Here is a 22977-nt window from a genome sequence, read left to right as displayed (position 1 = left end):
GCATAACGCTGAACTCGTACAAGCCGTCGGGAGTGACAAAAGCGGTCTTCGGTCGAGCGTCCTCAGCCATAGGTACTTGCCAGTACCCTGAGCGCAAATCGAGGGATGAAAAGAATTCTGCTCCTTGCAGGCTGTCAATCGCGTCATCTACCCGCGGTAGTGGATACACGTCCTTACGAGTGATCTTGTTGAGGCGTCGGTAGTCCACACAGAACCGCACAGAGCCGTCCTTCTTCGTGACGAGAACGACAGGAGATGCCCAGGGGCTGCTAGAGGGGCGAATAACATCGCGGCGAAGCATGTCGTTGACTTGCTCGTTCATTACACGGCGTTCTGTGGGAGATACGCGATATGGACGTTGCCGCAGCGGTGGCTGTGCGCCTGTGTCGATGCGATGCGTAACGGTGGATGTGCGGCCGAGAGAAGGTTGAGCGACATCGAAAGAAGAGCGGAATTCTTCCAACAGGCCCAAAAGCTGGGAACGCTGGCCCTGCGTAAGGTCGTCGGGTATGCAGGGACCGAATATATCATCGGATGATGAAGCAGATGTCGAAACAGCACCAAGCGTACAGGAACTTGAGCAGTGCATGTCATCGGGTTGATCCATAACTTGCGCGTCTTCGATGGGTTCCACGCTGCCGAGACATTCCCCGCGCACCAACGTAACGCTGTACGGAGATGAGTTCACAACAAAAATAGTGGTGCTGCCGCGAGTTATTTGCACGGTCGCGAAAGGAACCAGCAAACCTTTTCTGGTGAAAACACGGTGAGATGGTGAGAGGAGTGCAGCGGTGTCTGAAAGACTTGCACAGTAGACCGACACCGCCACGGACGAGTTTGCAGGCACTTGCGTGTCGTCTCTGACGAGTAACTTGCTTGCAGCGGATGGACTGTCGGCCGGCGTCAAAGAAGAGAATGGCGTGAGTTCTATTTCTGCTGGTGCGCAATGAATGACGGCGTCGTGGCGGGAGAGAAAATCCCATCCTAGGATGACGTCGTGAGAGCATGAAGAAATTATGATGAATTCGACCGCATACATCACGTCCTGAATCATAAGGCGGGCTGTGCACATCGCCGTAGGTTGAATACTTTGGGCGCTGGCTGTACGGAGGGAGAGCCCACAAAGCGGCGTGGTTACTTTGCGCAGTAGTCGGCTAAGTTTTTCGTCCATCACGGATACGGCGGCTCCAGTATCTACAAGGGCATATGCACGAACGCCATCCACAAGCACGTCTATCACGTTCGACGGGCTTTCCTGAGGGCTTCTGCAGTTCGACAGCGTCGCAGCCCTTGCCTCGTGGACTGCGACGACTAGTTTTCCTGGTCGCCCTCGAGTGGACGTGGTCGCATTGGCGACAGTGAGCGACGTCGTGGAGATGGTGAACGGCGGGTAGACGGAACGGGGCGGGACGACGGTGACATAGGCGGCGGTTGGTCATAAGAGCGGCTTGACTGGCTGGGAAAGTTGGAGGCGACCTGCGGTTGCTGCACACGATTGCAATAGCGTGCTACATGACCGACGCAACCACAAGCAAAGCAGATGGGGCGATTGTCAGCAGTGCGCCATTGGTTTGCGGGTCGCATCCATGTCGCAGAACGCGATTGGCGAGCCGACTGCTGATATGAGTGCATGGTAGGCGGCACTCGGGGCACGTGGGTGACGCCGGCGTATGTAGGCGAGACCGTTTCTCCAAAGGCCTGGGGCCTCGCGACGGTTTCAGTGTAATTTAGGGGAACAGTTGCAGAAATCGGTGGGGGCGGCCTTGCAACAACTTGGCCGTAGCTGAGTGGCACAGATGCAGGAGGCGGCTGGTGGTATTCAGGGACGACCTCCGCGATTTCCTGCTGAATGGCTCGGCGGAGCGGAGGTAGAAATGTACTTGATGGCTGTTGAGCATGTTGTGGGGAAGCAAAAGCCAGTAGAGAGACCTGGCGGGCAACTTCCTCACGCACAAACGACTTGATTTCGGCGAGCAAGGTTGCGTGGTCAGGAACTGCTGACAAGGCCGAGAGATCAGCATCACGTGGTGGCGGTCGACGGGTCATCAAGCGCTGCCGCCGCAGCTCGTCGTAACTTTGGCATAACATGATGACTTCTGCCACAGTGCGGGGGTTCTTTGCCAGGAGCATGGTGAAGGCATCGTCGGCGATGCCTTTTAGAACATGCGTGATTTTGTCAGCCTCTGACATGTTCAGGTCGACTTTCTTGCACAAGTCGAGGATGTCCTCGACATAACTTGTGAAGGACTCGCCTGTCTGCTGGGCTCGTTCACGTAAACGCTGTTCAGCTTGCAGCTTACGAACGGCCGGGCGGCCGAACACGTCGACGACAGCGGTTTTAAAAGCGGACCATGTCGGGAAATCAGATGCGTGGTTGTTGTACCACATGCCGGCCACACCCGCGAGATAGAAAAACAGCTTGCCCAGTTTACCTGCCTCGTCCCAATGGTTGGGGACGCTCACGCGTTCGTACATGGCCAGCCAGTCCTCGACGTCGGTGCCATCCGCTCCGGTGAAGACAGGAGGGTCGCGGATGCGGGGGACACCGGGACATGGCGTCGGCGTAGGAGGAAGCGTTTGCTGGGCGGCGTCTTGGTGCATGGTTGGAGGCACGGTACGGGATCGAAGCTCCAAGGGCATCGAATGCGGACCGAAGGTGTTTGAAGGGCACAGCACTCTCAGCACTCTCCACCAAATTGTTAAGCGGTTTATTGGCGGACACTCAGCGATGATTAACGACAGCGACAGTCAATGCGGGGATCGACTCTCTGCGCCAGCTGCTCTTCTCCTTATGAAAAGGGCGACCCACTAGAAGGCGCTGAAGAGGACGACCCACTGTTCAAAGGCTTTACCACAATTAAAACATGTAAATTCATGCGCGTGTCAAGAAAGATCACCACTTTACCTACTCATAACTAACTTAACACACAATCAGTGTCACCTCGTACAAGTACCTCGGAGTTCATATCAGTAACAACCTAACATGGAATACTCATATTAACTATGTTGTTTGTAACGCTAATCGCATGCTTGGATATCTTCGTCGTAACTTCATCAAATAACCTTCTTCTGTCAAGCTGATGTTGTATAAAACACTAGTTCGTACTAAACTTGAATATGCCGCATCTGTTTGGGATCCATACCACCATAATTTGGTGCATTCAGTAGAAATGATACAAAATAAATCTGTTCGCTTCATAAAAGCTAATTACGATCGAAACACGCGCATCACACTAATGAAATCTACCCTTAAATTACCTTCACTTGCTTCTCGTCGTACTACGATCCGCTTAACCCTTTTCGATAAAATATATCACCACTCATACTTCCGTGATTTACTAATCCTTCCGCCGCATTACGTTCCTCGTCGTTTAGATCACGCTCATAAAGTTGGCATACCATCGTCTCAAACAGAGTCATTTCGACAATCATACGTACCACGCACTTCACGCGATTGGAATTGCCTTCCCGAATCGTTTGTAACAATTTCAGATCGTGACGCATTTGTGACTATATTAACAAATTCTTTGACTACATGGTCGTAGTATTTCACCTTATACATTTCTAAAGATAAGATTTCACTGTTACCTGTTGAATTTGTTGTACCTGTTGCACTGAAGTGTAACAATGCTCATTGTATACTTAGAAACGTTATTTTTATTTTTTATAAGAACGTATCTTTCTATTTTCTTATATGCCATTTTGATATTTGTCATTTCTTTCTTTTGTTTTGTTTCAATCTGCTGTTGTATAACCTAAAACATTGCATTGCCTCTTGTACTTACAAACTTGTTTTGTTGTTTTTACCACTCCCTTCTGTAATGTCTGTTGACCCTGAGGGTACATAAATAAATAAATAAATTAGCAGTTTAACATAGTAAACATGCCGACCTGCAGCTCGCCGGGCTGTCAAAGTGGCTATGCCTCCGAGGGCAAACTCTTGCGATCAGCGGCACTTCTTCAAAGCCCCAAATGACCCTGTAGTTTGTGGGAATTGAGGCTAGCCCGCTTTGCACGGGCTTTGCCACCTTTTCTGCCGTTCTCATGTCCCGACATGACTCCCCTCCTCCGCTGTCTGCGGCGCTGGGAGAGCAAAAAATGACGTTTAACCTCTCTCACCCTGTAGCGGATGTCGACGGTGGCACCGCGCATGGAGTCTCCCGAGAAGTTTCGCGCGCGTGCGTCGGAAGTGGGTCAGACCTCAGACGACATGGAGGTAAGCACACTTTTCGTTTCCATCCGTCAGCTCCCTTTGGGGCTCGTTTGGACTTCACCAACAGCGCCTTTCGCTCGCGGCTAACGCTTACTTTATGTCGCCCCCCCCCCCTTCCGAACACTAGGCCAAAGAGTAGTGCGGTTCCTAGTATTCCTAGTGTGCGGCCAGGCTACGCCGAGGCGTATCTTTCCGAAGCCAACGTGAGCGCCTTTGCCCTCGCTCGAGCAACCAGCCTTGGTCCCGGTGTCTCCGTGAATCATTTTTACCATGGAGACGTGCTCGTGGCACCCTGTGTAGTACTTTTCGCCCGTGGCGTGGATAAGCCCATTTGCTTTCCCGCCGCGCCTTTGCAACGGGCTATGTACTGCGGTTTTGGTGTTGCCGCAGGCAATAAAGTGTTGCAACCTTGAGCAGTATCGTGTTCTCGCCATGGCGACGGCTAACACGTGCCCTGCGGCTCGCTAACACCAGACCCACGCTTGTGGCCGTACTCTTTCGGGATATGTGTCACTACACTGGCGCCCAACGCGGTATCAAAAGCTCTAAGCTTTTGACTGCTCTTAGCGAGTCAGTTCGCCTGCGCGATTTGGGCTCGTCGCAACATGCCTGCTTCGTGACATGCCGCGTTGCACAAAGAGGCCATCACCTCTATTGACGGGCCCCCTTCGGCACCCGTCCGTGTCGTCACCTCCTTTTGTCTGCCGAGAACCTGGATTTCGGTGCGACCGCCGTGCGCGGTGCCTTAGCACATGCAAGTGTCGGGAACGAAACAGCGGCGAAAAGGGGGAGTTCCAATGAGGACGACCTTGGCTGCATCCAGGTAAGCGGCGCACTGCGTAGCGGCCGAGCAAGGGAACGTTCAGAAGGCCACTGTGCCGAGGGCAAACCTGTAACGCCGTGCACGCGGCGGTTGCTGCGGTCCTGAGTGGACGCGATACCAGACTCCCCCTTTGGGAGAATGGGAATCGCTTTTGGCAGCAAAGGGCTACTGAAGGCTCACCAAAGTGATCCGTTTCGAGTCTCGGAGGGACGGAGCGCCGTATACGCTGCTTGCTCTGCGGCGGGTGCCAATAGACTGTCTCGAAGGGACGGAGCGTCGTTACACTGCTTGTTCTGCGGCAAGCGCGATTAGGGGGCTGAAACAGCGTGTGTCGCTAAGTCCATGGCGGATTCATTTTGCTGGACCATGACGGGCTCCTGCTGAGCTATATAGCCACTGGCGACGAGTCCATCGATTTGTTTAAGGTGGCTATGCCCAAAAAAAGTCTGAGAGCCGCACTGTTGCGATCCTCTCACAACGAACTTGTGGCCGGTCACCTGAGTGCCTCGAAAGTTTTTGCAAACTGAGCAACGTTGTGACCTGGCCCGGCACAAAGCATGACATTTATCGCTATGCCGTGCCTGCCACGTCTGACAAACGGTGGAACCAAGGGGTGGCAAGCCGCCCAGTCTTATGAACCGATTGTTCGTGAGCGTCCGTGGCACGTACCAGCTGAAAGATCCCCTTAGGGAAAACTCAGTCGTGCCCACATCGCAGACCTAAAGCTCTTTGTCACGGTCTGACGAGCTCGCGCCAGCCCCCTGCGGCACTTCACGCAAGCAACGGGCACACCCGGAGCGGCGGACCGCATTTGGACCCCGCACCGTTGTAATCTGTGGAAGGGGTCACTTGTGTGATTTCGTGCCGGATGGTGGACTTCTCCGCAACCGAAAGCCCTCAGTTTACTGCCTAACCTCAGTATAGGTTAGCTTGTTTATGGCCGTTTCTCGTAAAGAAAGAAGTTGACCCCACCAGTTTGCTGGCAGTGTTTTTTTTTTTAAGTGTTCATGAGTCTTTTATGTTTCTTTTGTCTAATATGTTATTTGTATATTATGTTTTTTTTGCCAGAGACTGAACATCATTTTGCTCTGTTTTACTCTTGTTTTGTCTTCATTTCGTCTACCACGAAAGGAGTTGTGACCTTGAGTATCGATGCTTATGCGTGGAGAGTGGGACGAAAAACACCTTGCGCCTTTTCTCGCGCAGCCGTCGGCGGTGTGTGTGTGCGTGCTTCTGTACGTGACGCTTCAGTGCGTGCCCGTGAAAAGTGCGCGTCGTGGCTTTGCCCTATCGACGTGGCCACTAGAGGTTCTCAGGGCCCTGACCCAGTGCCGTCAGACAGTCCGGCCGTGCCCTGCTTTCGGTTGTCGCCGAGAAGCCCTGCTGCCTTTTTCACCATGAATTTTGCGCGAGGCCAGCTGACAGCAGCTATATGCTGCCAGCCAACGCCAGGGCGCCTCGCAGCCCATTCCGGTTCGGACTCCCTAATCCCCGGCGAGGCCCGGCTTCCCGCAATGTTCCAGCTTCGTCATCGAGCCAAAAATGCGGGGCCTCCAAACCTCCATCGAAGCAGTGTTTGTCGAACTCGCGGCTAATCAAGAGCAGCAACAAGCCATCAGAGAGTCCCTTGCGTGCCTCTGACCTTGCACTCGGGCATCGCACCCAGGGGACATTGTCACACTCCTCCGCCCCTCCGTGTAGTGGACGCTATCCCTCCTAAGCACCACGAACACTAGTCCTACTTTCCTGTGCTCCCTTTTGCAATTATTTTTATAGTGTCATGTGTTTATTTTGTTATTAATGTTTTTTTCCCTTTCATCATTTTTTTAGCAGCAGTTACAGGGCTGAATTGAGATTAGCTGTCGCTCATAGCAGTGTCATTTTTACTGCATGGGTGACGTCTGGCTGCCTTTGCAGACCAGTAAAGGGCAAACTTATGAGAGGGAGATGTGGGAATTGAGTCTAGCCCGCTTTGCGCGGGCTTTGCCACCTTTTCTGCCGTTCTCATGTACCGACATGAGTCCCCTCCTCCACTGTCTGCCGCGCTGGGAGAGCAAGAAATGACATTTAAGCTCTCTCACCCAGTAGCAGATGGCGACGGTGGCGCCGCGCGTGGAGTCTCCCGAGAGGTTTTGCGCGCGTGTGTCGGGAGTGGGTCAGACCTCTCCGGGATGACATGGGGGTAAGCATGCTTTTCTTTTCTGTCAGCTCCCTTTAGGGATTCATCATTTTCACTGGTATAGCGCACCACGACAAGGACACACACAAAGGAGAGATTCACACACACACAGCGCTAACTTCAAATGCTTTTGTAGAAATAACGCGATACACTTTTGCCACGATTCATTCTCTGAGATGATCACTCTGAAAGGGCATTCAACTTTATGCGTCTTTGCCGTGAAAAAGATATCAAGATCCACTTTTTTTGTCTTCTCAATTGATCTAACCAGGCCTTCAAGATTCATCATTTTCACTGGTGCGCTATACCAGTGAAAATGATGAATCCCAACCAACTAGCCCGGCAACGTGCCTTAGCAAAGTCCCTTTAGGGCTCGTTCGGACTTCGCCAACAGTGCCTTCTGCCCGCGGCGAACGCTTACTTTATGTCGTCCCCCTTCCGAATGCTAGGCCGAAGAGTAGTGCGTGTTCCTAGTGCGTGGCCAGGCTACGGCGACTCATAACTCTCCGAAGCCAACGCTAGCGCCTTTGCCCTCGCTCGAGCAACCGGGCCTTGGTCCCGGTGTCTCCATGAATCATTTTTACCATGGAGACGTGCTCGTGGCACCCTGTGTAATACTTTTAGCCCGTGGCGTAGATAAGCCCATTTGTTTTCCTGCCGCGCCATTGCAACAGGCTGTACTGCGTTTTGGCATTGCCACAGATAATAAAGTGTAATAAAGCGACCTTGAGCAGTACCGTGTTCTCGCCATGGCGATGGTTAATGCGTGCCCTGCGGCTCACTAAGACCGGACCCACGCTAGTGGCCGTACTCCTTCGGGATACGTGTCACTTCAAGTTCTCAAGACCTGGAGAGTCGCAGTTCCACGAAAATCCTTCCAGGTGACAGTCAAGACCTACATTGGCGATCTAAATTTTGAATCCGAGGGTCTAATGACTTGCTACGAGCACATCGTAGGCGGAAATGTCACAATTCCACATGGTAGGTGGACACTTAAGCCTGGTGCCGTTCCTCAAATTTTCCTGAATACTCGTGCACACTCGTCTAAACCAGCAGCATTAAAGCGCGAAAGGAAGCCGCCGAAACTTAAGAGAAACCTTGAATTTCGAGAGCTGTGTGCCGGCAACTGTCGGCGATAAGTCTGACGTTAACACAAAGAAAAGCGATGCTGATGAAGCTACTGGCGTCCCCTCCAATACGGAGTTGTGCCCAGGGGTAGCCGCTTGGTTCCTTGCATTACAAGACCAAACAAAGTTTAAATCCTGGAATGTCAATCTTATCAAAGTTGTTTTTTTTTTTTTTTTTTTTCAAAGTTGTTCCAAACAAAAGCATTGTCAAAATCGGCAAAGCAATGGTGGTAACAAAGACTTCCCCGTTGTCCTCAGTTCTAGGGGGAAGCTTGTTCCCCTGTGCACGTACAGCGAAGCAAGCTGAAACTCATGAGCTTGTAGATGCTATCAGCTTTTCTCAGTTACGCTGATCACCTAAAATATGCACGGGCTGGCATAGCAGCTTATTCTTTTCCATTTCGACCGCAACATTGGCCCTGAAGATTCGGGACGTGTGGAGGAGCACTAAGTGTCCCGGGAAAACTTATGCCCACCATGCAAGAGCACTAGGTAGAATCAGCGAGCGTGGTAGAAGAAAAAAAGGAGGGAATTCTACGAAACCAATGACACTTCACCAAAAATTACGCTCAACTACTAAAAAACTAAGAAAGACTGTTATTAGGGCAACATTTTTTCGAGAAAAAGCGAAGAATGACATTTGGAAAACGAAAACAAAGCTATCAAAAGTGTCTACACGTCAAGTGGACGTACTCAAGACCGGCCTTCCTCCAGCAGAACAGCTTATGCTGCGGAGCAAAGCCTTATTGAACCCAAACTTAGAAGGCATTTCCTTACAATTAATGTAAGGCATGATGATGTCAGCAGAGGCAATATGTTCACCTTTGACATCAGCCTGTAGGCAGAAGGGCTCGATATTTTAAGGAGCAGGCAAGTAATCAGCCATTCGGTTTCCTAGCGCTACTCTCTCGCTGACTTCGCTTTTGAAACTGTCAATGCAAGACGAACAGCGAGATTAAAAAAAAAACTACGTCTTGCTGGATAAGCTCGCCATTCCAGGATTAAAACTTTGCTTGATCTTGTAATGCAGAAAACTTATTTGCCAGCCCTGGACACAACTCTGGATCGAAGGGGACGCCAGTAGCATCGTTAACATCGCTGTTCTCCATGTTAACGTCAGGCACATCGCCACCACTTCCCAGCTCACGACCCTCAGAATTTGTGCTTTCTCCAAGTTTCGGGGATTTCCTTTTGCACTTTAATGCCGTTGGTTTAGACAAGTATGCAAGAATATTCGGGAAAATTCTAGGAACAGCACCGAGCTTATGTGTCTACCTACCACATAAAATTTTTACGTTTCTATGTACGATGTGCTGCTTGTAGCAATTTATTATGTTCTCAGATTCGAAATGTAGATCGTGAATGTAGGTCTTGACTGTCACCTGCAAGGCTTTTCGTGAAATAGCAGCTGTACAGGTCTTGAGAGCTACAGGGTCATTCTGGACTTTGAAGAAGTGCCGCCAATCGCAAGTAATTTCCTAGGAGGCCTAGCCCCTTTGACTGCCCAGCCCACTGCAAGTCGGCATGCTTACTATGTTAAACTGGTAATTCACTCAAGTTGATCGTCATGTCACATGTAAAATACAATTTGCGACGACCAAAACATCGCCTTCAAGCTCCCCCGCTGTGGTCTAAGCAAGCTAACACACACAGAAAAAGAAAAAAACTTCAACGCTACCGCGAAAAGTGGTGAGTAGCTAGGGGCGGCAGCTGGATCTCAACGCTATGCCAGCGCCATCCTCAGAGCGGATACGAGTTGGTGCCGCCTCCGGAGTGGGCTTTTCCAACTGACGGTATCTAACAACATTGCCTGGCAGCTCATGAGAGAGGAACGGTCTTCTTTGGCGGTTGGTGTGCACAATTTTCTCTTGTGGTGGGTCCGTGGTGGACGGCACTGCGGGTCGTCTGCCATGGGCCCTCATGGTAAGTCGAGCGTTGGCGATGCTGCCTTCGCACTACCTCATGTTGTGGAATATTGTGTATGGTTGTTTCAGCGTGTTGATTACAGCTGATGCATTGATTCGGCTGGCGATATTGTCTCTTTAAATCTAATTAAATAAATGCGTGTTTGGTTGCGTCTATTCACTCCGAAAGCGCATGCCTCGCTCACAAGATTCCACATGTCTCAATGAGGAATGACTGGTCCAGGCCAACAATATGCATCACAGACAAAGAGAGAAAGCAATGCAATTACAGGTAGTGTTCAGCACTAAAGTGTTTCTCCTCTGCCTCGAGTCGCTCCTGCCGGGCTTGTTTGACGCTCTTGTGCTCAGGGTCAGCAATGTCTACCAGGTCAGGCACTTCCTCCTGCACGAGTCAGCAGAGAGTTATAACCATCTGAGCGCTGTAAAGGCCATGACATGCACAGAATTATGCCTCCAGACGGAATGAAGGAGCACAACTAACTAGCCCAAGTATCGGTCTTTCTTATTATAAATGGGAAGCACCTTGACGCGTGCAATGACGCCCGTCCTCTGTCTGTCAAAGCCATACTTGCGTCCATCAAGCAGGGAAACCTCGTCCTGAGGGGTCCAAGGTGTCTGCTCCACGTGCCAGTCCACTTCAGGTGGCTCATCACTGGCAGACCAGTTTTCTGCAGACAAACAAGGACACTTCTCTGCATCACCGTGTTGGTGAAACAACGATGAGAGGGCCATTCCCTGAGAGTAAACAAATCCCAACCCATCTGCACGGCAAAGCCGTGTCATGCTCCCTTCACGCTGACTAAATAAATGCGGAGCAGAATGATGCAGAACCTCTCACACCAACTATGGGACAGCTTAGCCTAGAAATACATTGGAACACACTCTGAATTTGTAAATGTGCAAAAGCAAATATACACGTCATACAAAAACATGTACAAGAACATGCAGTTTTAGTGCATTTTGTTAATACTGTGTGATTCAACATAAACAATAGTACGACATATAAAAACAGACAATCTAACCCATACCAAGAACTTCAATGACGGGTTGAGCTCGGACTGTCCTCGGATTCGGAGCTAGGAGTTTGGTCAAAAGATCTAAGCCAGTGAAAACCTGGCCCGGACTTTGCTTTGGCATGTGAACCACATATACACCTGGAAAATAAGAGCGTCCACAATGAATTTCTCCAAAAAGATAAAGCAAGAAAATTTAACTGTCAAGATTGCAAGAAATGTGCTTAATCCTAAATATCTTTCCTAACAAGAAACCGCCAAAGGCAAGCATTCAGTATCACTACAGCAGGACTCACTGAATGGTAGGTGGCGGGGGGCATGCCATTCATCGTTGTGGTTCACCACCTTACCGTTTTCCACAGACCACTTTGATTGACTCCTTTGAAATGCATGCCTGATAGCCCCAAATCATGTCATGTCCTCTTTCAATATGCCGGGCCACACATGTTATTTGACAATAACAACAGCCACAGTTATTGCACACAAAGATCAGTTTATTTCCCACCTAAATCCCTGAAAAGCCATTGCAAAAAGCAAGTCCCTGCTTCATTTACAGCTTTGCATTCAATGCACAGCTTCTTTCGGACGCGAGAGGGGAAAGACTATGGCAAAACCTGGTTACCCCTAGTGGGAAACTGTGAGAACCTTAATATGATGACATTTACGAAGATGAAGTAAGGTGGGACAAAAAATGAGTTTGCCATCATTGGAAACCTGGCTCTTTTAATTACACGTGCTTTTCAGAGTCAAAAAAAAAAAAGGAGCTCCCCAATCGTGTCATTAGGCCTATGTGTCAAAAGAGTACCCCTCTCCAGATAGACTGAAACCATCCAAAACTATGTGAAACCTACAGTCAGTTTGTATTCTTGTGCCAAGATGCCACATAACTACCAAGCTTAGCCCAAGCAGACACCACGATACATAGCTAGCCTTCCGTTTGAGAGATGTACTCAGGGGTGCAACAGCCAAAATAGAATTTAGAGCAATTTTTGAAGCTGCAAAATACTACTTTTGGAGCCCTAAAATCCAAATGTGGAGCAGGCTATGGGGAAAAACTTTTCTTATGAAAGATCAAATTTTGAGCAGTACGAAAAATAAGGCTAACTTTTAAAGAAATATATATACAAGCCAAAATATAATTTGGAGCAATTTTTGGAGCAGCAAAATGCTACTTTTGGAGCACTAAAATACAAATGTGCAGCAGGTTACGGGAAAAAACTTTTTTATGAAAGGTCAAATTTTGAGCAGTACGAAAAATAAGGCTAACTTTTAAAGAATGTAGAAACATTCAACCCATCTAAATTACGCATAGTGAACATTAGCACTGCTATGTCAATAAAGGTAGCATTCTGAATTACCCCACTGGGTAAACAACGGTTCGAAGTCCACATAAGCATTTGCCATGCCTGCGGAATCTTTCGACAGACTCTCCGAATTCAAATGCAGCTCTGCCAAGCTGGCACCCTTGAAATTAATGATATTCATGAAATCGAAGTGTAGGGATGGCAAAAGAAAAACTAGCGCACAAGGTTTTTTTTTTCTGTTTGGGGGAGGGGGGCAGCAGAAGTGTCATTCACTGCTCCAAATGATTGCCAGCCACTTTTAAATGCCACCCATCACCCCAAACTCATGATTATGGCCACATACACGCCTGAGTAATTTAACCAAATGTGCTGCGTTCCATGACTAGCACTAATTAACAGCCCCTTCAAAATCACAAGACACTTTTTCGTGGGACACATGTATACTGCGGCAAAGGTGGCTTAAGCAGCGTTCTGCGCGGTTTAGAACAAGGCCAAAAAATTTTCGAATCGCTACACTACCCCTCTCCCCCCCTTTGACCACACTTTTTCCTTGACGGAAGGGGGGGGGGGGGGGGGGGGGTTAGGTTTAGCGGGCCCAAATTCTCAGCTTGCTAAGGCACGTTTGACCAGATAAATTAACAATGGCATGCGCTCGTTGGCCCGGCAACTGATATTTATTGCTGGGACGACGCAACAGGAAGCCAGAAAAATGACTTATGTGTCGTTGCTATGGCAACAAAAATGGTGGCGGGCAATGACGGTGTTCACAAAATGTCGACCTAGTTCGCGAGGGGAAAACGTGGTATACATTCTTAACATGCTATACCCACGTTAGCCGATTTGGAAATTCATATTTCCCGCGAATGGCTGGTGGCTGCGGAAACACTTTTTTTTTTTGCTTGATGTTTCGTCAACCTGCTGAAGATATCCGCTATGGACCGTGGACCGAAGGACCCATTGGCGGGTCCGTGGATTGATGGGCGCACGGCATTGTTACTTCATCTTATATTTTATCTGGTCGATCGCGATTCGCGAGTGTGCTCACTTAACGAGTATATAACTTACACTGTTGTTTAAGGTTAGAGTCTGCCGCATGGTATGATTGATGATGTAAAGTGCAGGTGACCAATGTGGCCTTTATTTCTTGCTAAAATTAATGCACGTCCGTTAATTTTGAGACTGGTTGAGCATTTTCGCACAGCGTGGCGCAATTTCAGCAATGTTCGCGGTTTTGGCGCAGCTCGGTGCAACGAAGGGGAATTGTATCAAAGTGGTGCAATAGGCGCAGCTGTTGCACCCCTGTGTGCTACAGTGTCCAGTCAGGGTTCTCACCATTGTCAGAGATGTACTTGGCCATTTCATGCCCATTTTCGACCACTTTTCCAGGCAAATGAAGTCTGTAAGGGCAAAAAAAAAGGTATGTTTTGGTTCATGACCTCCTTCTGCACTTACGCATTTTTTTTTTCATTGTATTGTATTATTGTACTGAATATATTGAATTAAAAAGAAACATCGTGAAACCACCCCCCCCCCCCCCAAAAAAAAAAAATCAGCAGCATAGCTGCATGCATGGAGGTACGTTGGGTGTCAAATAGATACCGACATGCACGTTAGCTCCTTCATTTTTAAGTGAGTGGGCTCCACCCATAAGAAAACAGGTACCAAGTGGTAGACATGTGACAGTCATTTGTGAGAACATTGAGATAGTTTTAGACTGTCCCAATAAGAACACACACCAGAAGTGAGCCCTGTTTCTTATCTGGAGTTTATCCTGAGGCTAACAAGAGTACTAACTGTATTGCTGAAATTTCCCTTCTTTCATGCATAAAAGATGATGTTTTTTAACGAGAGATAATTGTGATCTGTGCACCTCAAGTGTTATTTATTTTGCTGGGCATAAGTTGGCCCCATAAAGAGTTCAATGATTTCAGTTTGAGTCCTGTCTATTTCGCTGTCAAACCCAGGTGACAATACTTTATGAAGACACCCTCTGCGTGCAAAAATGGTAAGTAGACCACTTAATAAATCTCTTCCCCCACCTCGCCCGGAGGAAACTGCCGGACTTCAAATAAAGTTTACTCATTAATCTCAATCTCTTATAATAGATGGCTAATGAACTACTTATCACGGCTGTAAAGCTGTTTCCATGAGCGCACGATGTTTATTTATCTGAAAACATCACAGCACATCTACATCACATCACATCTACAGCACTTCATCGCAGTTACAGTTTCAGAGAGCGCAGAGTGAGGTGGGACCCAGAGTAGTTTATGTATAAAAATAGCTATGTGCACACACAAAACTGCGTACACATGAGCATCATGTTGACAACACTTTACAATGAAAGCTTCCACTATAATTCTTTCTGAGGTGTTGTAAACATGTGTGAACCCCCCGAAAATGCAAAGACATCAGTGCAAGTGTGACCCCTGTTTCCGTTGGAGAAGTCTGCTTCCTGGGAGAGAGTGCTCATGGCAGTCGACACAAAACAACACAAAGAGTGGTCGCTCATAAGGATTGTGGAAGCCAACAAACTAATGACGCAGGGGGCGACTGGTTTACACAGAAAGAAAAGGCGCATTTCGCTTGTAGTGGCGTGTTGCACATGTTCTAGGCTATATCATTTGTCCATATTTTGTATATGATGTGCTTCTGTCTGCACAAATGAATCCCACAAGTTATCTCGCCCTCAAAGTTTGGTGTTACTGCTGTAAAAAAAGTGTGCTTGAAGCTACACACGACCAATACACATTTAAATCGGGTGACCAGACCACATTTTGTTTAGTTGGTTGGTTCATGAGGTTTAACGCCTCACGGCGACTCAGGCTACAAGATACATCATAACGAAGAGTTCCAAATAATTTGCACCATTTGAGGTTGATTGATTGATTGATTTGTGGGGTTTAACGTCCCAAAACCACCATTTGATTATAAAAGATGCCGTAGTGGAGGGCTCCGGAAATTTCGACCACCTGGGGTTCTTTAACGTGCACCCAAATCTGAGCACACGGGCCTACAACATTTCCGCCTCCATCGGAAATGCAGCCGCCGCAGCCGGGATTTGAACCCGCGGCCTGCGGGTCAGTAGCCGAGTACCTTAGCCACTAGACCACCGCAGCGGGGCTGCACCATTTGAGGGTCTTTGACATGCGCCAACTTTGCAAAGAACGGTCTCAAGCATTTCAATTTCTTGAACACACGACTGGCAGGGCCAGGATCGAGCCAGCATTTTTCAAAAAAAGAAGTTAAGCCGATGCAAGATGAACATGCAAATGAAATGAGATGCTTTCCTGGTTTATACTTTTAACACATGTCAACAGAGTCAAAGTAAGCTTTTTTTACATGGGCCAAAATTTGCTAGCGGTAGTGCCATGGCATCGGGGAATGTTTATAGACTCAAAGCAAGGGGGCTTTGTTGTGCAAGCATAGCGACTTGTTGGTGCATAGTGAAAAGGCAGTTTCTTAACGCTGGTGTGGACAAATAGCAAGAGACACGTCCATGCGTCTCTTCCCATTTGTACATACCAGAAACTGCCTTAGTGCAATACACTGAAATGCTGACTCAATACTTTGTCAGAAAATTTTTGGTGGCAGAGTTGTCTGCAATCTGATGTTTATGACAATCATTGTGCAAAATAGGAAAAAAAAAAAAAACTTAAAGGGGCCCTGAAACCCTTCTCGAGCCTGGTCTGAAAATGCTGCAGATCGGTAGTGGAGGCTCCCGAGAACATGTGAGCCAAGTATTATAGCGCAGAACGCAGCATGAGATTCACAACAAATTATCGAAGTTTGTTAAAAGTGCTTTCTCTTCTCTCAACAAATGACGGAGGTAACTAAAAAAATCCTCGTAGAAGGCCATCTATCAGCCATTGGCTGATTTAATACTTTCTTTACCCCGCCTATTCAAATCGATCACCGGTGATCGAAACTTTGGTTTGTTGATGTTGACAATTTTGAATTTGTCTCTGATGCACCTAGCACTTTCTAGTAGTCAGTTCAGTTACTTAACTTTCAGAATCGATTTGAATTTGGCCATTTTGACAACACAGTGATTTCTGACAGAGCTTCGCACAAACAGATTTGCGTATGTTCCTGAGAAAATGCACATGGCTGGCGAACTTGACAGAAGTGCGTGCCCCTAGTGCTTATGCTAGAGTAACATCAAAGTTCTGCAATCAAAAACACTTTTGTAAGTCAAATATTAAATTGAGGAGTCAGCTTTGCAATCTGACAGTGCTGAGAAGTAATAAATGCCAGAAATTTTTGCCAGCTATTTAATAGAGAGCTGTTGCTAGGATTAAAAAAAATATATATTCTACAGAAAACATTTCTGAAGGCCCGTCGCATGTATCAAGTGTGGAAGTGGCCTTCTCAGTCAGTTTCCAGCAGCTTTAGTTTCACTTGTATCGTTACATCAGACACAGGGCAGGATCTAGTTCCACTAGTCGCTCCTATGGCGGCGGCGTCACGCACGCATGGGTGCGCACCTGCACAGCAAAAAAGCTTGCGTTGCTAGAAACTGTCTTGCAACCACACCTGAAGTGAATGAGGACGAGCTTAGAGTCTGAGAATGACAGCACCTCAGCTTCAAATTTTACGGCGACGATGTTTTGCGTCAGCCTGAGACATCCGCAGCCGTTCGTGAACTTGTTTTGTTTACAGCCTGAAATTTCCTCCTCCGCCGCTAGTGCATAGCTTCTGACTTTTTTACAACATCTTATAGCAACTCTAGTTACGTGCCAGGCCCCACATCGCTGCAGAGCGGTGTCGGGGCGCCGGCTGCAGAGCTTCTCCTTGCAACAAGAAGGTGACCAGAGCACATCTTGGCCCTGACTGCAAAGCAGCTCGAAACGCTTTAGGACTGCAAGCGATATTGTTCTTTTCTTTAACATGATCTGCAAAAATGCAATAAATTATGCTTGGATGCATATTGTCACACGCTGAGAGCTCGAAGGAACGTACAAAGGGACGCGACTGTCAAAAATCTCAGAGACAAAGAAGGACGTCTCCGCTGGCACAGGTTGCTCGTCTTCGTCTTCCTCGTTTACCGGCACATAACTGACCCACTGTTCACTGGCACAGAACACCAGGTGGCAATATATTGAAACACCAACCCATGCGGAGTAAAGTGGCTAATGGAAAGAAGTGACACTAGATGAAATAGCGGAGCTCACTGCACGTCTAATTTATAGAGGGATCATTTACATCCCGGGCAGCAATCTATAGTGGAACACCTGCAGGCACTTACCACACACACACACACACACACACACACACGCACACGCACACGCACACGCACACGCACACACACACACACACACACACACACACACACACACACACACACACACACACACATTACTGGGAAAGTGTACGAGTTCACTTGCGTCTCACGAGAAACCAAGCAATCTTTCACCGCATGACACGAGGAATGAAGCAGCACCTCGGTTTTTATTTTGTCTATATGAATAAAGACATCTTGTACTAAATTTATCATTTTTGTTTACTGTTCCTGGGTCTTTTATTTTCAAAATTTATACCCCGAACTTTCTTTGTTCTGAATATTTTTGCATGCATTGTTTTTTTTATTGTTCTGTTTACCAGCTGTGTTCCCTTACACATGAGGCACCGCCCCGTTTGGCCAACATACACCAGTCCACACGACAGAGGTATCACAAACACAACGTTCTTTTGGCACCCAACGAAAAACGTGATGTGCTTTTTGGTGCTTGTCGGAGTCCTGTGTTCACGAGAGTTCACTTGGCGGCACATAGCTCCCTGCTTGTTTGGGGCACTGATTACTACACGAACACCTTAACGTCCTGCAATCTTTTTGATGCAATGCGAGACGCCGTGAAGATAAGAAATAACTGCAATCTTTGGGGTTGACACCTGTCCGTTGTCTTTCTCTGCAGCTTCTGTGCGTTTCATGCACAGAAGCATTGCAGCCAATTCACAAAGCATGTAAGAGGGAAAGCCGGCATCACTCAATCACTCCGTTTGGTTGACAAAGTTGTCCTGTACACTGTGGTGACGTGATTTCTCTGATGTGCAGACTGGTGTACGTTGGCCAAACAGGGCGGTGCTTCAACAAACGTCCAAGGGAACACAAGAATACGTTAAAGAGTGGTACTGGAAGCAACTTGGCTCTCCATTGCAGCAAGCAGTGCGCGTCAGGCCACTGCGCACATGAGCTTGAGAAGACGCAAGTACCAAAAAGTTATAAAAGGAAACAGGAGCGGCAAATATTTGAGGTATATGTCATCAAAAAGTTGGGCAGCAGATGCACCACTACACCATCTGTTGACTTGTTTTCTTGTGAAGTAGACTATCTAGACGATTAGAGTTGTAGGCAGCTTATAATTTGGTTTTAATCTTGTTTGACAACATGGCAGTGCTATCGTATCATGCGGTTTCTCGGCTTTATATGTGCAATGAACGCAAAAATAAAGCTTAGGTGCAAGTGCGCCTCTTTCCTGTCAACCAATTCTTCTTACAATTTTGTACGCGGCGCTACACCCAATTATTGCAATGAAGTACCAACAAACCTGCCTAGACATCCTAGTTTAGTACAATCAATGTCAGCATTCCCTCTTGCTACAAATGACCCAAATTTACAGCCACTGGCTGATTTGAGCATTGTGACCTGCATAGTCACTGCGGTCACCACGAGATGCCACCACATGCCTGATCATCATCATCACACTGAAAGTAAGCCTTGCGTTAAAAAAGCAAAGCACTCGAAGTTGCGAATCATTTCCATTCTCCCGTGCCCTTCGTCCCTGCATAGCTTCCAATCTGTCAGGATGAGCGAAAGCAATTAAGGCATCAAACTAATCGCTGTAACTTCACTCATACTTGATAGATTCAAAGAATTTTCGTCCGGTTGATTCGTAGGCAACAAACTCTTTTCATGACGCCATTTGATGGTTGCTTGGGAAAGTGTTGCAGAGCCCAGATGTAGCATAATGTGGTATGAAAGAAGAAAGACGCCGGGCGTCACACAATGCGAATCGCACATTAAGTGGGTAGTTTAGAGCTTCCCACCTGTTAGAAAATGCTTGGCCATAATTCATCATCGTCCGAGGAACTAACATGTAGCACGCTTTCCACAGAATGAACGATTGCACAGTGGGTACTTCCCTAGTTCGTAAAATTATGACTAATGGCGTCGTGGCCACCTAGCAACATACACTTGCAGCAGACGCCCCAAGAGCGTTTGCAATAAGCTCCAGAAAGGACGCTGTTCCCGTTTCGCTGCGAATGTGTTGCGTGTACCGCGCAGGCCTGTCTTTCTTCTTTTGAATGAAAATTGAGGATACTACCAGATATACAAACTGAGCACCTCTCCTTGAATTCACACTACAGTGCTCTTCGGTTCATGAACATACTCTACGTCCACTTGAAATAGAGACTTGTCACCTCAGGTAGTACGGCCTGGAGTAGAAGGTGAACTCTTCTTCGTGGAAGTAGACCTCTGCCTCCGATACCTTTCAGAGCGGCACGAAGGAAGGAAGACATTACGCCAAAATTAAAATGGTGCGAGCGAACAAACAACCACGGCAAGAATTTCACGTCGTTTACCTTGGAGTATGGTGCCTTGATCTCTATAATTAAGAAGTTTTCATCCTGCCTTAGCTCAAACGCTGGAGTCAACATAGTTGCGGTTGTTTCTCTGAAGCGTAGCCAGCAAGTTTCAGGGTGACACAGGACAGCTTCGTCACCGTATCAGAAACCCTTCTTGGAGCCTGCCTTTGTGCGCGATATATACTGTGGCTTCTGGAAAGTTCTCACGACGCCACATCTATCACACCACCAAATATTTCTGCAATTTTCATGTTGCTGTAGTAGCCAACGTTTCCAGACCTAGTTCTAGAAACGTTGGTAGTAGCCGACTCACAATACACCTTCCGAGGCCCCGGAAACTCTCAAGTTCAAGTGATCACCTGTAGGGGGCGATAAAATTCCTTACTAAATTTTAGATTCTGTAAGAAAAAATCAGCAGTCATGATTTTTAATCATAACGAAGGTAGTGAGCTTAGAATACCGGAGGTCACGCTAGCGATAACAGATAAATACAAATATCTTGGCGTATGACTAAGCAATGGGACCGGGTACCTAAGGAAACACGAAATATACGTGACGTCTAAAGGTAACAAGAATGCAGCAGTAATGAAAAAAAGGGCACTGTGGAATTACAATAGGTGTGATGTTGTGAGAGCAATATGTAAAGGGGTCATGGTTCCTGGGCTGACGTTCGGCAATGCGGTCTTGTGCATCAGATCAGAAGTTCAAGCAAGATTAGAAATTAAGCAACGTGGAATAGGTAGGCTTGCTTTAGGAGCTCACGGGAATACAACAAATCAGGGAGTACAAGGTGATATGGGATGGACATCATTTGAGGGCAGGGAAGCTAGCAGCAAGATAAATGAAAAATTGAATTGGTGCACAAACTTGAAGAAAAAAACAAGGGAGACAGGAAAGAGCGCAGTTTTTTTTTTCTCTTGTTTTTCTTCAATCCCTTGTTTCTTTCTTCAAGTTTGTGCAGCAATTCAATTTTTCAAGTATAAACCAACTAGTCTGCAAAGAAGTATTGCTTCAGCAAGATAAAATTTGAGAAGCGATTGAGAGAAATGGGGGAGGAGCGTTGGGCTAGGAAAGTTTTCAGCTACTTGTACATGAAGAATGTCGATACGAAATGGAGGAAACGAACCAGGAAATTGACTGGTAAGTACTTAGAAAACAGCAGGTGGCCAAACCAAAAAAAAAAAAAAAACAATCGGTTAAGAAGAAAGTGAAGGAAACGGAGACTGATATGTGGAGAATTGGCATGATTAAGAAGTCCGCACTAGAGATCTATCAAAATTTTAAGCAGAAATTGCCAAGGAAAGGATCTATGATAATACTCGGGGTAGTTCTCTACTGTTTGAGGCCAGGACGGGAGTATCGCGAACCAAGACATATCGGGACAAATACGAAGGGGTAGACACGTATGCAGTGCCTGTGGAGAGGAAGAAGAAACTGCCGAACACTTGATAATGTTCTGTAAAGGGCTTCACCCTATAGTTCAGGATGATGGCGCAGAGTTTTTCAAAGCACACTGGGGTTTAGGGACAGGGAGGGCAAAATAGACTTTAAGTGGGTAGACTTAACTAGAAGGAGGTTATCTGATTGGTGGCTAAAGTCAAGGCACAAGTGAAAATTAAACCCTTCACTGCAAAGTACCCGTCCAACTTTAATACTTAAGGGGAAAAAAAAGATAAATCTAGTGGTTAGTTCACTAAGCATTACGGCTAGGTGGCAATAGCCGCCGCCCGATCTAAAGGGTACAGCCACATCCATCGATCCAACGCCAAGAAAAGGATCTATGATAATACTCGGGGTAGTTCTCTACTGTTTGAGGCCAGGGCAGACCAAGACATATCGGGCCAAATACGTCGTGGTGGGTGGTAGTGGTTAGGAGATGAGAAAAGGCACCTAATTTCTGCAACCCGGTCGGGAGGACGGCGCAGTGCCTGGGCCAAATACGAAGGGGTAGACACGGTATGCAGTGCGTGTGGAGAGGAAAAGCAAACTGCCGAACACTTGATAATCTTCTGTAAAGGGCTTCACCTAATAGTTCAGGATGATGGCGCAGAGTTTTTCAAAGTACTGGAGTTTAAAGACAGCGAGGGCAAAATAGACTTTAAGCGAATAGAAGTAACTAGAAGGAGATTATCTGATTCGTGGCTAGTCAAGGCACAAGTGAAAATTAAACCATTCACTGCAAAGTACCAGTCCTATACTTCACTATTTGAAGGGGAAAAAAAATATAAATCTAGATGGTGGTTCAGGAAGTATTACAGCTAAGTGGCGATAGCCGCCGCCCGATCCAAAGGGTGCATTCTCGTCAAATCATCTATCTATTGCGCCTTTTTGCTTTGAACATCTAGAGTGGATTCACAACCTCTCTCACCAGTGTCACCACTCGCGCTAATGCTGGATAGATGGTACAGTGGCTAGAATAGCAAAGTGTGATGAACGCACTGGCTAGTGCGTAACGCCCTGAGAAGAAACCGCCAGATGACGCTGGCACACGTTTGCACGTCACCCAAGGTGGCGATGCGCTGAGCATATACGGCAATCAACCACGCGCGCGGGCAGCGTGAAACATTTAAAATGTATTTCTTTGCTCGTAAATCAGCTCAAATGGCGACCGAGAATTTATGGTAATTAGCATCTGGAAAACAAAATGCCTACGCGGTTGCACGACTGATCTGAAATATTGTCAGGTCGACAGGATGCCGAAAGTGAGCGCGTAACGGTACTGAAACATTTTATCGATGAGAAGTGGTAGAAGAGTGGAACGATGAACTCAGTTGTGAGTCATTGCTTGCAACACTTTTCACAGCGA

The 22977-nt window shown here is 47.4% G+C and overlaps 1 protein-coding gene across 1 annotated transcript in view; it reads right to left on the bottom strand.

Annotated features, from left to right (window-relative positions):
* LOC119163331 (protein SHQ1 homolog) overlaps positions 1–20515 on the bottom strand; it is a 64940-nt gene extending 44425 nt beyond the window's left edge. Inside the window, exons 1-6 of the mRNA XM_075874269.1 lie at positions 20169–20515; positions 20007–20074; positions 13917–13981; positions 11296–11421; positions 10790–10935; positions 10537–10649 (exon numbers count right to left, since the gene is read on the bottom strand). Coding sequence (XP_075730384.1) covers positions 10537–10649; positions 10790–10935; positions 11296–11421; positions 13917–13981; positions 20007–20074; positions 20169–20243 — 593 coding nt within the window. The 5' untranslated portion in view covers positions 20244–20515. The remainder of the gene's footprint in view (positions 1–10536; positions 10650–10789; positions 10936–11295; positions 11422–13916; positions 13982–20006; positions 20075–20168) is intronic.
* Positions 20516–22977: the final 2462 nt, after the last annotated feature.

This window comes from Rhipicephalus microplus, chromosome 9, assembly GCF_043290135.1.
Source record: "Rhipicephalus microplus isolate Deutch F79 chromosome 9, USDA_Rmic, whole genome shotgun sequence".
Taxonomy (NCBI): Eukaryota; Metazoa; Arthropoda; class Arachnida; order Ixodida; family Ixodidae; genus Rhipicephalus; species Rhipicephalus microplus.
Note: the sequence above shows the minus strand (reverse complement) of the source record. Positions and strands in the feature narration are given on the sequence as shown.